The 15,163-nt window shown below is 32.1% G+C and overlaps 1 protein-coding gene across 1 annotated transcript in view; it reads left to right on the forward strand.

The window, feature by feature from the left end:
- Positions 1–8,029, forward strand: part of LOC142342082 (uncharacterized) — a 64,304-nt gene extending 56,275 nt beyond the window's left edge. The window contains exons 4-5 of the mRNA XM_075393271.1: positions 2,086–2,262; positions 7,731–8,029. Of these exons, the coding sequence (XP_075249386.1) occupies positions 2,086–2,262; positions 7,731–7,819 (266 nt within the window). The 3' untranslated portion in view covers positions 7,820–8,029. The remainder of the gene's footprint in view (positions 1–2,085; positions 2,263–7,730) is intronic.
- The last annotated feature ends 7,134 nt before the right edge of the window (positions 8,030–15,163 follow it).

The following is a 15,163-nucleotide window of genomic DNA, read 5'->3' on the forward strand; positions in this document are numbered from 1 at the left end:
CCCTTGCGCACGTGAAGGGAAATAGTGTTAGATGCCTGGCTAAGCGAATCCCAATTTGACATAAAAGAGCGATTCAAAATACCCAAGGCAAAGGTTTCCAAACTTCTTGCTTAAGACAATGTATGACAAGAAGCATTAGGTTTTGTACTTCAAGTTACTACAGCTATACGTTCAACTTGGATTGCTCATTGCTAAGCTGCACCTTGTGCTACAATTCAATCAAGAACAATGGCTGAAACCCTACCTTCTTCTAATTAGCATTCATCGCAAGATTGCAGCAAATAACTTCCAGCGAAACCACTAAAAACTAGAGAAAAATTCGGTCTATGGGAAACCATAGAATCCAAAAAGCGCCGCGTGAAAGTAGAAATAACTCGCAATGCTGAAAGAGCCGGAAGAATAAGGTCTAAATTTGAGTTTGAAAGACTCAAAATTTTTGGGGAAAACTATGGCGGCAATGTGCTCGAAGTCAAAATTATGAAACTGGAACGCATCAACAATTGTTGGTGCAAGCGTCCTGGACCTAGCAAAGTTTTACATGTAAAGATTCCACTATTATGTTATGCGGACTAATTTCTCCTATCGATTTCTTTACTTAGATACGGATTGTCTGCTCTACAAGGTGGAGTCAGACGATCTCTCTTACGAACTGGAAAACAAACTCATGATGTGAAAAAGTAATTCAACTCTTCCTCTTACCCTGATGGTCATGCACTCAATAATGATGCAAATAAGTAAAAAGTTTTGAAACTTGGAGACGAATTTAGTGGGGACATTATATCGAAAATCGTCTGCTTCAAACCCAAAATGTATTCTAAACCTTCCAAGGGTTAGTAACCTTATTATTTTTTTGCGGAAAAAACTAACGCTGTAACCTCTAAACAAAACTGTTAAAAATGAAGTAAATAAAGTTTACCTCTTTCAAGCTGTCGTAAGTTGTCGGCAAAAGGCGTCATCGAAGCAGCGCAAAGACTGCTGACCCACGAATTGTATAAGGATACGCTGTTATTGACAAAACCAAAACTAGCACTTAACACCAGACTAAATTCTGAAAATCACCTCTTGAAAACAGTAAGGGATGATAAAATTTCACTGTCTGCTTTTGATAATAAGGGGTACATTTGTTTGGACTGTTTATCAACCCTTCCATTCGGACATTATTCATTACAATCTTTTGTCGAGAGCGATGGGGAAAATGGTTCACTAAGTTGGTTCATTCCCAATCAACCGGACAGTCAAATAAGTTGGCATTTTGGAGAAGATATTCTAAGCAAACTGTTCAAAGACAGCCAAGTTGATTGGGTTTTTCAAAGTAATGCATTACCACCCCCTGATAAAAGATTGCACAAGTACTACAGTGAGAGATTAAATCAACTACTGGACAATGCCAGGAACTATTCGCCGCCCGATCCTGGACTGATAAACGCAAGCAATATCGGAGACGAAGACATTTCCGATGACCAAACAGTTTATTTTGATAGAGCTAGTAGCTCAGAAGAAGAGCAAAGTTTTTGGTCTCTGATTCATTTTGAAGCCAGTTAAATTAGCGGCAAACAGTAGTTTCAACGTAAAATTCCATTTGTAATGCTTTTATACAGACTTTACTGTGAGTTGATTTCACTTTAAATATCTCTGAGTTGGTTTTGTTTGGTGTGCTGCTGTCAAATTGAAAGGCCTTGATTCAGGTTTTAATAACAGCTCAATTCATACGAAACTTGCTTCAGCCTAAGTTCGGACGGCCAAATTAAAAAGAATAGAGTGGCTGCTATACTTGTATTTCCCCGCTCAGATTTATCCGCATGTATACCCTATTATACCCTGGTTAAGGATCATTCCATATTATCCCCATGCAAACCTATACCCTACTATCATGCATGGGATTTATATCCTATTATCCCCATGGCATGATAACCCCCCCTTTTCTAGTGCGCTATATGAATACTACTATTGACTGTACTTATAATCCAAAAAAGTGGCAATATATGTTCCATGAGTGATCAATTTTATGGTAAGTTTCGACAATGCTCAATTGCATTTTGTCGTTTATTCCAGATAATTTTGGTAAACTTTTGGTTCTTTTCATAGACTTCGGGAGAGGAGGAGATTGCTTCAGCAGTGAAGATGACCGAGGAAATGGGGAATCCAACGTACTTTTGATTTCCACAGCCTTCTCACTATCTGCCAACTTGAACTATTCCTACTTTGGATGGGGTGGTCACGTGATACAAAAGACCCTACATCCCAAAGAAGTTTATATCAAAGGTAATTTGTTGATGCAATTGTCTAGAAAATTTCAAAGGAATTCAAATCACCAATGGAAAGAGATAGTCTCTGTAAAATCATTTACACAAACTGATATATCCATAATTGAAAAATTTTTCAGAGATTTTTGCTTTGTAAAAATGCTAAAACAAAATTAGCAAAAATTCCAGGAGGTTCGATATATGCATTAACGTATCATCGTAAGCATTGTAGATTTTCAATTCGAAGTTTTGAAGAAAATTCATTTCTGCCGAAGTATTTCAATCTCTAAATTTGGGACATTTTCTACGATTATAAATTAAGATTTTCGAGTTTTTATACTAGGCCTATCTTTAAATATTCAAACAACCCTTCAAAACTGGAAAAATATATGCAAGGCCGGTTTTTTTTCTTCAGTCAATGTTTCAGTTTTTCATTATTTATTTAAGCATCGTATAGAAAAAAGACCCAACATCTAGAAAAAGACCAGTTCTAGCTCTTAAGGGGTACTTATAATCTGTTTAAAAAGAACTTTAAAAAAGTTTTAATCACAGTTTGCGTCAAACAAAAAGATCCAAAAACTGTTATTAAATAAAATTAATGAATGAATTTATCTGGGATTAAAAAATTTTATCCAGAACGAAACAAAAAGAAACTTTTATAATATACGAGTTCCTTACTTGTCACGGGTTCCTTGGTCTTACTACCTGTTTTTAGTCTTACTACCTGTTCTTGAATGAATTTTTCGTACACAGGAAATGCGGAAAAAAAAACCCTGTTTTTAAATTGCCAATCTAATTTTCGATTCTATCTAGCTACTTGTTCTGATTTGGTTTGCTAGAAATGAACAATTGTGATACGCCTTCCCGTACCTAACTCAAAAGCAAATTCAGTACTGAATCAGAGTAAAATTCAGAAATTATCAGTACTGATTCAGACTCTGATTCAGGTCACATTTCGCTCTGAATTCCTCTGATTCAGAGTCTGATACAGACTCTGAATCAGACTCTGATTCAGACTCTGATTTTTGTCTGAATCAGACTCTGATTCAGACTCTGATTTTTCTCTGATTCAGACTCTGATTCAGACTCTGATTCAGACTCTGATTCAGACTCTGATTCAGACTCTGATCTTCTCTGATTTAGGGAAAAAGTATCTTTCCAGCACTGTGTTTCTCAACTGTTGTTTGATTGGCTTTAAAACATGTTTTCTAAAGTTGATGCAATATTGATTGAATCGTTCTATTCCAGGATGTACCATTATGAGCAAATTTATAAACACGAAAAACTTATTAATTAGAAAGATGTTTAAAATATTTTAGTTTCGTTTTTCTCTCATTATCATCTACTGATTTGATCTGAATAGTACCAAGTGCAAAAATGTCGGATAATAAAGAAACGACTATTAAAAAAAACTTCGAATAAAATTATTGTCAAAAACAGATTTTGACAAATTTTACGGCTTTTTGTAACGTTTGGGTAAATTTTTTGTGACAACTTTTCAATAGAATCCTGAGCTAAACTGATTGCTAAATTTTTTTTAGTCTGACATATTTAGAATAAGAAAAAGTTTATTTTAAAAATTGATTTCAGTTTTTTATCTTTTTAAGCACTTAAAAAGATCTTTAAGATCACATCTAGTCATTTAATTTTCGCTTTTTTTTGCGTGTTAACTGTTCGCAGCCATTTGTTCTTGAAATTACTGTTTATTGTTCCGACCCACTTTGTTTTTTTGTTCAGACAATTTTGGCCGATCGTTATAATCATTGTACAGAGTTGTGAGTGGTGACGTTAAAAAGCCCGTCCAGCGTAGAAGATGGAATGAAAAAAAGTTTTCAATTTTATTTTTCATAGGGAGTTATCGAGGTTTAAAGTCTCGTGAAAATTTGACGTAATTCATCTGTTTTTATTCGCATTTTCAGTATTTTTGACCTAATTTTCGTCAATTTTGCGAGCAATTCAAATTCTAAATCTTACGAGCAATTCAAATCAGGGCTCAACGAAAGACAGATACTTTTCACAAAAACTAGGCCTAAAGAGATTAAAATACAATTTTAGAATAAGCTCATTGTTTTCGTGGCTCTGACCAATTGTTTTTGTAATTTTTTTCATGTAATTCTTTAAATTTGCTTTCATTTGCTATCTTTTTTGCAGTTAATTGAATTATTGTCCCCCGTCAAAAATCCAATTGTTTCAACACAGGTACAAATGAATTTAGACAATTGTATCAATTGTTATCTATTGTCTGTTTTGACTTTGAATATAATTGTTTTAAGAAAATACCGGTAAGTTTTTGAAGTTTGCCACTATTTTTATCTTATTTCTCTCAAATTTGGGCGCAGTCTCATTGAAACAAGCAGACACCGATTTCCTCGGGGTTATAATTTAATGTTCGTAATGGTTTTATGTTCAACTAATGGTCTCTTTCCTTTTAAACTACGCGTTTTCTTCATTTTTTTTATTTTTGAGCTTAATTGCATAATTTATGAGTTCTTTTTGTTTCCCTGTCAAAGTATCAAATTATTGCTCAGTCCAAATGAAAGAAAGTGTAGCAGAAAAAAATGAACACTTAGGAAAAAAAGCGTATCTAGATATGTTATTTGTTTTAGTTACAGAGTATATGCATTTTGGGCTGAGACAAACTTATCTCGAATAATTTAAATCGATCTTTTTGGCCTATGTTTGTCATTCTTTGTTGTTGTACGCCATGTACGTGTTAAAAAACAGCTTTCAATTGTTTTTCTAGTACGTATAACTCAACCTAGTTAAAGATTTTTGTTTATAAATTTTGTTTTAAGGACCTTAAAATTGAAAAGAGAAAAAAAATATTAAATGTATGCTTCTTGCCTACATTTACGTAACTATGTAACTCGATCTCATTAATTACAAGTCTTCTTTATTTTTGTTCATCCATAAATTTTTTGTGCATGGTTATACATTGTGATCTAATTCATCGACCTTTAATTTCACAAAAATTTTTGAGTTTTCTATATTGTTTAAACTTTGGTTTTCTTTTTGTTGTCATCTCTTCGTAGTCCTTTTAAAAATAAGTATCTTTGATGTTAAAATGAAAAAAAGAAAATTTACAATTCTTGCAGGCCTCATTTTATAAACACAGTGCCTTGAATATTTTGATCTCGTAAAATTGTTTGAAGTTTTGGCTTCTTTATATATTTGTTGTCAATTTGTGGGTTCTCATTACTAACAGGCCCATTTGATTTCCTGAGGTATTGCAACTTAATTCATTGCTGTTTGTTGAAAATTTAAGTCTGTTAAAACTTTTGAAAATAATTGTTTTCAAAAAAGATAATTCGGTTTTTGAGCTTCGTCATTTTTTCAACTAGTTTTTCGATCAATTTATAGCTCAGCCTCTGTAAACACAGGTCACAACCCGTTTCCATTGAACTACATCTTGATGTCTATAACCTTTTTGGATTCAAACCATTGTTTCGCGGCTTGGTTACCTCTGTTACACCGAGATTTCATAAAATATTTGAGATTTTTTGTTTTTGTACCTTTTTTAGGATTTTTGTTTTCTTTTTAATTTTATAACAATAATTTTAGGTTCCATTGGGTCTGAAATTTTGCGTTTCTGAATTTTGCGTTTCTGTTTTTTTACCTTTTTTGGATTTTTGTTTTCTTTTCAAATTTATAACAATAATTTTAGGTTCCATTGGGTCTGAAATTTTGCGTTTCTGAATTTTGGATTACGACATGTTTCAGTTGCTTCCTATGGAGATATAAATGAAGATTTCAGGGATTTCAGTTGACATCTAATGACATTAATAACGGTAAAATTAATTGTTTTTAAAAGCGAAAAGTATTTTTGAAGTTCGCACTTCTTTGTTCTTTTTGTCGACCTGTTAACCAGTCGCATTGAGGACAATTCTCATTTCATTTTCTAATGATGTATAGGTTAAATTATTTCTTTTATGTTTTATCTGATGCGAGTTTGATTTTGTTATCATTTTATTTATCCTGCCATTGAGATCTGGTCGTAAATAGTTTTTGTTGTTTGATAATTATGATTGTCTTTTCTAGTAGTCCTATTATCAGCAACGTTCATCTACCCACTGGGGTGGCATTATTGTATTCGGTTCTATTTTTTTCACCCCTATTCTTTTAACCCCCTATCTTGTAACCCCGATTTTTTCACTCCTCTATCATTTAACCACTCTAACATTTCACCCCTCTATCGTTTTATCTCGCCAATTAGCAGTCGACATTAAAGCATGTTTTGTCGTAATTAAGTGGACAAACTAATCCTACGTTCGGTTGTGATAGCTTCATATCAAATCCCAGGGGCTGCTGAGGTATTGCCATGGCCCGCCAGGCATGGCCAAATGATTATATTGCTAATTTAAAAGTGCTTTTTTTATAAAAAAGATTAAATTGGGGTTGAAATGATAGAGGGGTTAAATGATACAGGGGTGAATAAATCGGGGTTAAATGATAGGGGGTTAAATGAATAGGAGTGAAAAAGCGGGATACCATTATATTCCATTGGTTGTATATTGAACGATAAGTATGTTGTTGAAGGTTTTCTAACTCTTCGTCATTTGGTAGCCAATTAACTCAGAATTGAGAATGAGCGGGGTCGGAACCTTATCTGCGCATGAGCATTACCGAGCCTCCTTGTGTTTATTATTTAAATTCTCTTGACACTGATAGCTCATGATGTTCTGTAAATTTTTAAAGAAATTTGTTTATTTTTTGCGAAATATTGCCAACGTAGTTGGTTTCTACAGCTGGTAAAATTATCTCAAAATAAATGTTCTTAAATTTTCCATTTTCATGTTAAGGAATGTTGTGAGATCGAGGTTGCTTCGGAAAAAAATAAATCAATCTTAGTTTCGCAGAGTTGATAGCCAAAAGAATTGTTCCTTTCAATACAAAGGAATGTTTTGGGCAAGCTTAAGACTTACTTTGGAACAATCTCGCGAGAGCTCGCCTATTTTGTTTTAATTGAACTTAGGATTAACCTCACAAAAGTGCATTCATGAATACTAAATATCTATTCTGTGTGACCAAACCTTTTGTTTTCATCCGAGCGAGTGGAACATTTATCTTTCTTCATTTATAACCCATACCAAGTATAGATGTTCATAGCCGAAATCAACTGGTTATCTTGCAAGATCTCTCCAGATACCTATCGTATTGCAAGAATCATGCAAGATTTTTCTAGTCACCCATCGTATTGCAAGAATCATGCAATATCTTTCCAGATACCCATCGTATTGCAAGAATCTCGCAAGATAACTATCCGGTCTTAAATGGGGACGGCTGGGAAATGAATCAATTCCAGCACAAAACTAATATTATTTCAAGAACTAAAATTGTTTCAAAAAAATAATCAAGTACTAAGTAAAAATTTGGAAATTTTTGCTAGCAGACTGCGTTCCAAAGTGATCACTCTTTCAGTTGATGTTGATACTGTCTTTAGATGTTGATTGTGAATTGTTTTGTTTGGGAAGTTTTTTTTGTTTTTAGGAGCTGGTGGGTGTGGATATGGCTACCCAGCAACGGAAGACGGTTTAGAAAAACTAGATATCATACCAATCGTACCTGACCAAGTGTGATTGATAAGAGAAAAGAAATATTTCGCATCTCAGTAGAGTGGCTGTTGAAAAATTCCAAATTTGACCAGGACAAATATCCGTTCTTGAAAGTCTTAAAATGTGGAGAACTTTTCAATTTTATCGAAATCAATTTTACATCTGATTTGGTTATGTAAGCTATCAATTGAAATCATATGATGACAAATTGAATAACGTCTGTTATGGGTTTCAGTTTTGATTTGATTTTTGAGGTACTACGGCAAGACGTGACATTGAACCATTCCTTCAAAAAGAATCAATCTTGTAAACGAAAGTTTGACGAACAGTTTTAAAGTTTGGACCAAAATTTACGATGTAGGAACACTGCATGTATATGACCTGCGCAACTTATTTCCGGACACAAAAACACACTAAAACAATTTCAACAATAGTGATCTTTATAGACTTCTAGGACCTTGTTTTGTCATATTTTTTGGTTAAAAAAAGGGCAACACAAAAGTTTCTTTTTAATTTCTACTAAACTTAATGAATGTTTTTTTACGAAAAAAAAATAAGCATTCTCTTTGCGTTTTTTGTCCAATAATATTTGGCACAAATATTTATTTGTGCCAAAAATTATTGGACAAAAAACGCAAAGAGAATGCTTATTTTTTTCGCAAAAAAACATTAAGTTAGTAAAAATTAAAAAGAAACTTTTGTGTTGCCATTTTTTTAACCAAAAAAGATGACAAAACAAGGTCCTAGAAGTCTATAACTAAGAAGCCAAAAACTTGACGAATTCGCCGTAACAATAAAGTTTACTGACAACTGCTTAAGTTATGAACGTAAATTAACGTAAGTGTAACTAAATGGTACGATTTAAATGAATTCTTCAAATCTTCGAAAACAGAATTCTCGATTTTGATTAACGAATTAAGTACTGGAGAGAATACAAGTAAACTTCTGTACGCTAAACTTTGTTTCCAATTCCGTTTTCCAGATTATTACCAAGTTAAAGTTTTTTATTACAGAATAGTTGTTATATCATTAGACATCACCGCAGAGCGGTTATCAAATTGCAAAAGATAATAATGGTTTGGAAGTAACCTTCGGAAGTGCGGATTATAATTACAACAAGGAGGCTCGGAAATGTGCGTACGCACATAACGTTCCGACCCGCTCATCCACATTCTTGACTTAAATGGCTACCAAATGATGAAGAGATAGAAAACTTTCAAAACAATACATATCGTTCCATAAACAACCAATGTAATACAATAATGCCACCCTAGAAGACCGATGAACGTTGTTGACAATAGAACTACTAGAAAGGACAATAATAAATATCAAACAACAACATCATTTACGACCAAAACCCGATTTCTATAATAAAAAATTTACAACGAAATCAAACTTGCATCAGATTAAACCTAAACGAAACAATGTAACCTATAAATATGGGACCATTCCTCAATGCGACTGGTTAACAGGTCGACAAAAAAAACCGAAGGGGCGCGAAGTTCAAAAATCCGTTTCTATTTCTGGAAACAGTTAATATCAGTGTTATTAATATCATTATATATCAATTGAAATCCCTAAAATGTTAATTGATGTCTCCATAGGAAGCAATTTAGACATGCCATTATTCAATGTTCAATTGTGCAAAATTTTTAAGCCAATGTGACCTCGGTTACTGCTATAAATTCAAAAAAACCAAAAATCCTATAAAATGTACAAATACAAAAAAAATCTCAAATATTTTACGAAATCCCGTAATAAGAGTAGTAGAAAGGCCGAGAAACAAATGTTTCTAGCTAATTTTTAGTGCTCTGGAAACGGGTTGTGGCCTGTGTGTACAGAGACTGAGCTACAAATTGAACAAAAAGTTTGTTAAATAATTGACGAGGCTCAAAAACACAAATTTGTTTTCAAAAACAATAAATTTCAAAACATATAACGGACTTATTAATTCAACAAAAAAAACCGATGGATTGAGTTGCAATACCGCAAGAAGCCAATTGGATCCGTTGATAATGAGACTGAGTAACGAAACCACAAATAACAAATACATAAAAAAGCCTGAACTTCAAACAATTTTACAAGATCACAATGTTCAAGGCACTATAATTAAAAAATGTTACCTGCAAGAAATGTAAATCTTCATTTTCTCCTCATTTTAACATCAAGGAGTCTTTTTGATAAAAGGACTACGTAGACATGACAACAAAAAACAATAATTGAACAGTATAGCAATCTCGAAATTTTTTATGAAATTAATGGTAGGAGCAATCAGTCACAACGAATAACCAAGCGCGAAAAACTGTTTTAATCAACAAAAGCAATTAGGACTTCTAATTGGTGAGATTTAGATAACTGGTTACGAAAATGAAAGCAAAAAGTTTAAAATTGAAAAAAGAAATTCATATTTTAATTTCAACAAAATCATTAAAACAAACAGCTACGAACTGAAATCTTTACCTAGTTTCTTTTATACGTCCTGGGGAAGCAATGGAGACTTATCATCATCAGGTATATGGCATGAAGCAACAAAAAGAAAGCCAAACATTAACAAGGCAAAAACATAAAAATCCTTAAAAATTTGCGAGATAAGTGTGTCTCAGCCCAAAAAGCATCATAAACTATATAATAAAAACAATTAATATATCCATTTACGCCTTTTTCCAACGCTGTACATTTTCTTTGCCATGTTTTCTTTCAATTAGTGGATTGGTCAAAAAGGCAATAAATGGACAAGGAAACAAAACGAACTCAAAAATAATGCAATTCTGCTCAAAAATAAAGAATATAAAAATGGGTAATATCAAAACAAAGAAACCATGATTTTAATATAAAAAAGTAACCGAAATTAGTTTGTTTTAATTAAGGACGTATGAATGAAAATGGGTAAAGATTTCAGTTCGTAGCTGTTTGTTTTAATTATTTTGTTTAAATTGAAATTTTGAATTTTTTTTTCAATTGAGAAGCGGTGAAAACCGATAACTCACAAGAAATCGGTTTTCACCTGTTTTCTGAGACTGCGCCCGAAGTTGAGAGAAATAAGATAAAATAGTGGCAAAGTTCAAACAATCATCAATACTTTCTTGAAACAAAATTTTTTAAAGCCATAACAGACCTTAGATAACAACTGAAAGAATTGTCTAGTTTCATTTATACCTCCTAAAAGCTAACTAGATTTTTGATTTGGGTCACTAAGTCATTGGGCTACATTATGAAACAAATAAAATCAAATTTGTACAATTACATTTTTTTAATAAAAACATTTGGTCAGAGCCATAATAACCATGAGCTTTACTCTGAAATCGTAAAACAGCCTCGTTGGGCCTCGTTTTTTATAAACATTATTTGTCATTAATTGAGCCCTGATTTGAAATTCTTGCAAGTAAAAAAAGTTTACATAAAAACATTTACATAGTCAAAAAATTTTGAAATTCGTGCCCTATTAAAATTAAAAAAAAACTTATCGTAAGGATCCATAGCGGGATCAAGACCAGCCTAAATGTTGCTGCGCGTCTAACAAACACTCATTTGTTCAAATGGTTACCAAATAAATCAATTTTTTTAACGAAATTTTTCAGTTTGTCAAAAGTGAAAAAGCATTTTTATAATTATTGAGTTTAAATTTGCAATAAAACTGGCAAAATTATAGTTCCAGAAGACTCCCAAAGCCAGAAGTTTTACATTTAGCTCGTTTGTCAGCTTAAAAAGACTTTGGCCGCAGTTTTAAGGAGTGTACTTCCAGCAAATTTATAGCAAATGTGGTAAAAAAGCTCGGATCGAACAGTTCAGCAACCCTCCTCTATCTTTAGAGATAAAATAAATAACACTACAGTTAACAATTTGAACAAATTTAAGCATAATTGACGAAAATTAGGTCAAAAATACCGAAAATGAGCATAAAAACAGCTGAATTACGTGTAATATTCACAAAACTTTAAACCTCGATAACTCCCTGTAATAAACGAAAATCAAAAAAACATTTTTTACATCAATCGGCCAAAATTTTCTGAACAAAAAACGCATTTGAGTATATAGTTCCTCCCCCACTAAATTGGGTCGGAACAATTATTAAATGTTGAAGCGATCAGAGGTTGAAAGCGCAGCCAACGATTTTCACAAATTGAAGACTTATTCACCAGAGGAAAAATAATTCGACAAAAAACTCAAAGATGGAAAGCAAAGATAGATTTTTACAAACTAACAACTGAACTCAAGTTAACTCATATACTAAAGCCGCACAAATTGTCTACTAAATTCCACTAAATGTTAGTAAAAATAGACAATTTCGAAGTAAAACAAAATGTAGTTTTATCTGCAACTTTCTATGTGCTCGCATTTATCCCTAAATATTGATTCATATAAATCAAAAGCTCAAATCAGATTACTGTAAAATTAATAATTTCTTTCACGCGAATACTGTGGAAGAAGAAATCAATTACTTTAGCACTGCTACCAGCCATTTTGTTCATCTTGAGCAAGCTATAAAAATAACTCAACGATTTTTTTTTGGTTTTTTGTACGGTAGAAAATAAATATATTGATCGGTAAAGATCAAATGTATCCCGACTGCTCTCAGATATGCTAAAAATATAGCTCTATAGTTCATTGAAAGATCACATGGCCAATTTTCGAAAAAAAAATTCAGTAATTTTTGCATTTGTGAACTCAAGTGACCAATAAGTGTCCCCCATTATTTCACGATTAAAAACACCTTTTGAGGACCAAATTTAGTTATGCAAAACCTACAAATATTTTAATCATATCTTGAAGAGAACTTATAGTTTGTCACGAGTTTTCATGGATAAGTGTAACCCAATTTAACAATGTTGAACGTGTAATTAGCCTAAATCTTTGTTGCTCGAATATTACCTATTGAAGAGTTTTGTCGCCTGTCTAATGAATACTTTCTTGGCTATTTGGAAAAAGCTACTCATAGTAAGGAAACTAGCAACTTTTGGCGTAGAAATGGGAAAAAAATTGTCCAAAGTTTTCACGCTAGCCCCAAAAATACAAATTTGAACTTAATTAAATCAAGGTCAATCATTTTCAGACGCTTGCTAAAATATTCTTAAAACATGGGTTGTGAAAGTGCCAGCCAAAATCGAGTATGTATAATCAAATTTTTCGAGCACTGGCCACGTAATGTAATATATTAACCAAAGATATCGTCCGTGTAGTAAAAAGGAATTTTTTATTGCAGTGCATTTTTAATTGTCTGATCATTAACACACTCTTGATAACTCAAACTTGAATTAAATAGTTTTTTGGTAACGGAAATTTCTTCAGGAAAACAAAAACAAAAGATTTCCAAGTAAAAATTTGTTTGAAAACATTCAGACAAAAAAATCAATTGCCGAGCACATTTAACTGTTCTTTTTATAAGTGAAGATTGTATATAACAGATTTTTTAGGTTTTGGAAAACCAATAAATTTCACATTTTTCAAAATTTTAATCTTTATAAATTTGATTGACTCCAAAGCAATCGTCTGAAACTGTTCTGCACCACATTCAAAAATTAGACATTTTAATTGTTGTAGAAGAGCAAAAAAATAGACCGCTAAGGAACCTAAAATGGTGAAAACATTTTGCATGCAAAATTGCAGATAGCCTACTGATTCGTTGAAATGAAGTCGATAAACAATAAAAACAACCCTTTATTAATTGTGGCTGGAAATAAGCAGTGCAAATGAGTTGTTCAAACTCTGTTAAAAAATTATGAAAAAGTTTTGCTACTTCAAAATTTATTGGCCCATTGAGAAACAAAATTTCCAAATATTCGAGAAAATGTTGTTGTAGTAGTCCCAGCTAATGTCTTGGAAAAATCAACGATAGTTATTCGATTTTTTTTTATTAACTTCTTTCAGTATTCATCAGAAGTACTGTTTGAACTTTGTCAGAAAGAAAAAAGTACGAAGCAAATCATTTGACAACAGTGGGACTAATGACCTAATCATTTTTCAAATTTCAGTCACTAAGCATATGAGTTGCCTCAATTTGCCAGTTAATTTGTTTTGAAGTTACGCCACATTATCACTTCTGATCTCTTTTCCATTTTTAGCACCAACTATTTTGCATTTTGCACTGTTTTATTGGTAAACAGTTGCAGGGTACAAAATTGGCGCGTTTTCAACGTTTTCAGCGTTTTCAGCACTTTATGGTGCGATCCTATGAAAAAACTTAAATTATATAAATATTGCTCATAATATGTAGGACCAATTTGCAACAAATAGAAATTACAATTTTGAAAAACAAAGTTGTCCAAACAGTTAAATTGACGTAAAATTTTCTCAATAACTTTGCAATAGTCGCACTCTGTAATTTAAAGGACTCTGATTAAGTTTTCTCTAATTTAAAGGACTTTTGCAAGTTGTGTAGCTTGCAAAAAAAATTAAAATATTGAAAGCAAAAACTTCAATTAAATTTAATTGCACGAACAGTAATTTTGTCTAAATCCTCCATAGGTTAGTGATCACATATAACCATTTAGGCCAAAGTAAAATTGATTGTCAACATAAAAGCCATATTTTTTATTACAAATTGTTTTAGGGCTCTCGATTCTCAATTTATAAAGAATGAAAACTTGAGCTTCTAAAAGTTCGAAAAATTAATATTTTTTAACCGAAACACTACGCAAATTGGGTAAAATTTTATAGATTATTGCAATTAAGGTTTAAAAAAAGATATTGGTTGATCTAAGTACACACTGAATCATCAAAGTTTTTTCGCACCAATCAATTCATTCGAGCAACATTAGAGCCCTTGCTAAATTGTCTACTGTTTTTGATTGGACCAAAATAGGCATTTGAAGACAACGATTGTCTTGTGATGAAATAAAATGCTAACTTATGGGAAATTTTATTTGAAACCCTCCAAAATGTTCAGTTTCACCTGACTTCAATCTTTCCTTTAAAATACATGAACACTGCTAGCAAACCAAAGAAACGTCAACAAAAATATTTCGTGCATCTTTTTGTCTCAATATACATAGTATTTCATATGAACATTAAATTCACGCTTTTCTAACAGAAAATTATTCTTAACATAAAATCTGCGCTTTATTGATTGAAATTAAATTTCGAATCTTGGTTGAATTAATATTTTCGTTATTTTACCTCCTTTAAGATGTGCTTTTTGACTTAAGGTCTAAATTTCTGAGAACCTGGCCATAAAATTAATACAATTTTCTGGACCAAAAAATTTAAAACATTTCAAATCAAGAAAAAAGAGAATACAAATATTTACATTAATCATTGAAAAGATATAATGAAATCGTGTCCATAATATTCTATTTCTACAGACTTGTCAATTATTATGCAAGATCCGAAATTGTTTGTATTAAAAAATTTTAGGACTAGCAGTACTGAATG

The sequence above is a fragment of the Convolutriloba macropyga genome, chromosome 7 (genome assembly GCF_964194025.1).
Source record: "Convolutriloba macropyga chromosome 7, txConMacr16.3, whole genome shotgun sequence".
Taxonomy (NCBI): Eukaryota; Metazoa; Xenacoelomorpha; order Acoela; family Convolutidae; genus Convolutriloba; species Convolutriloba macropyga.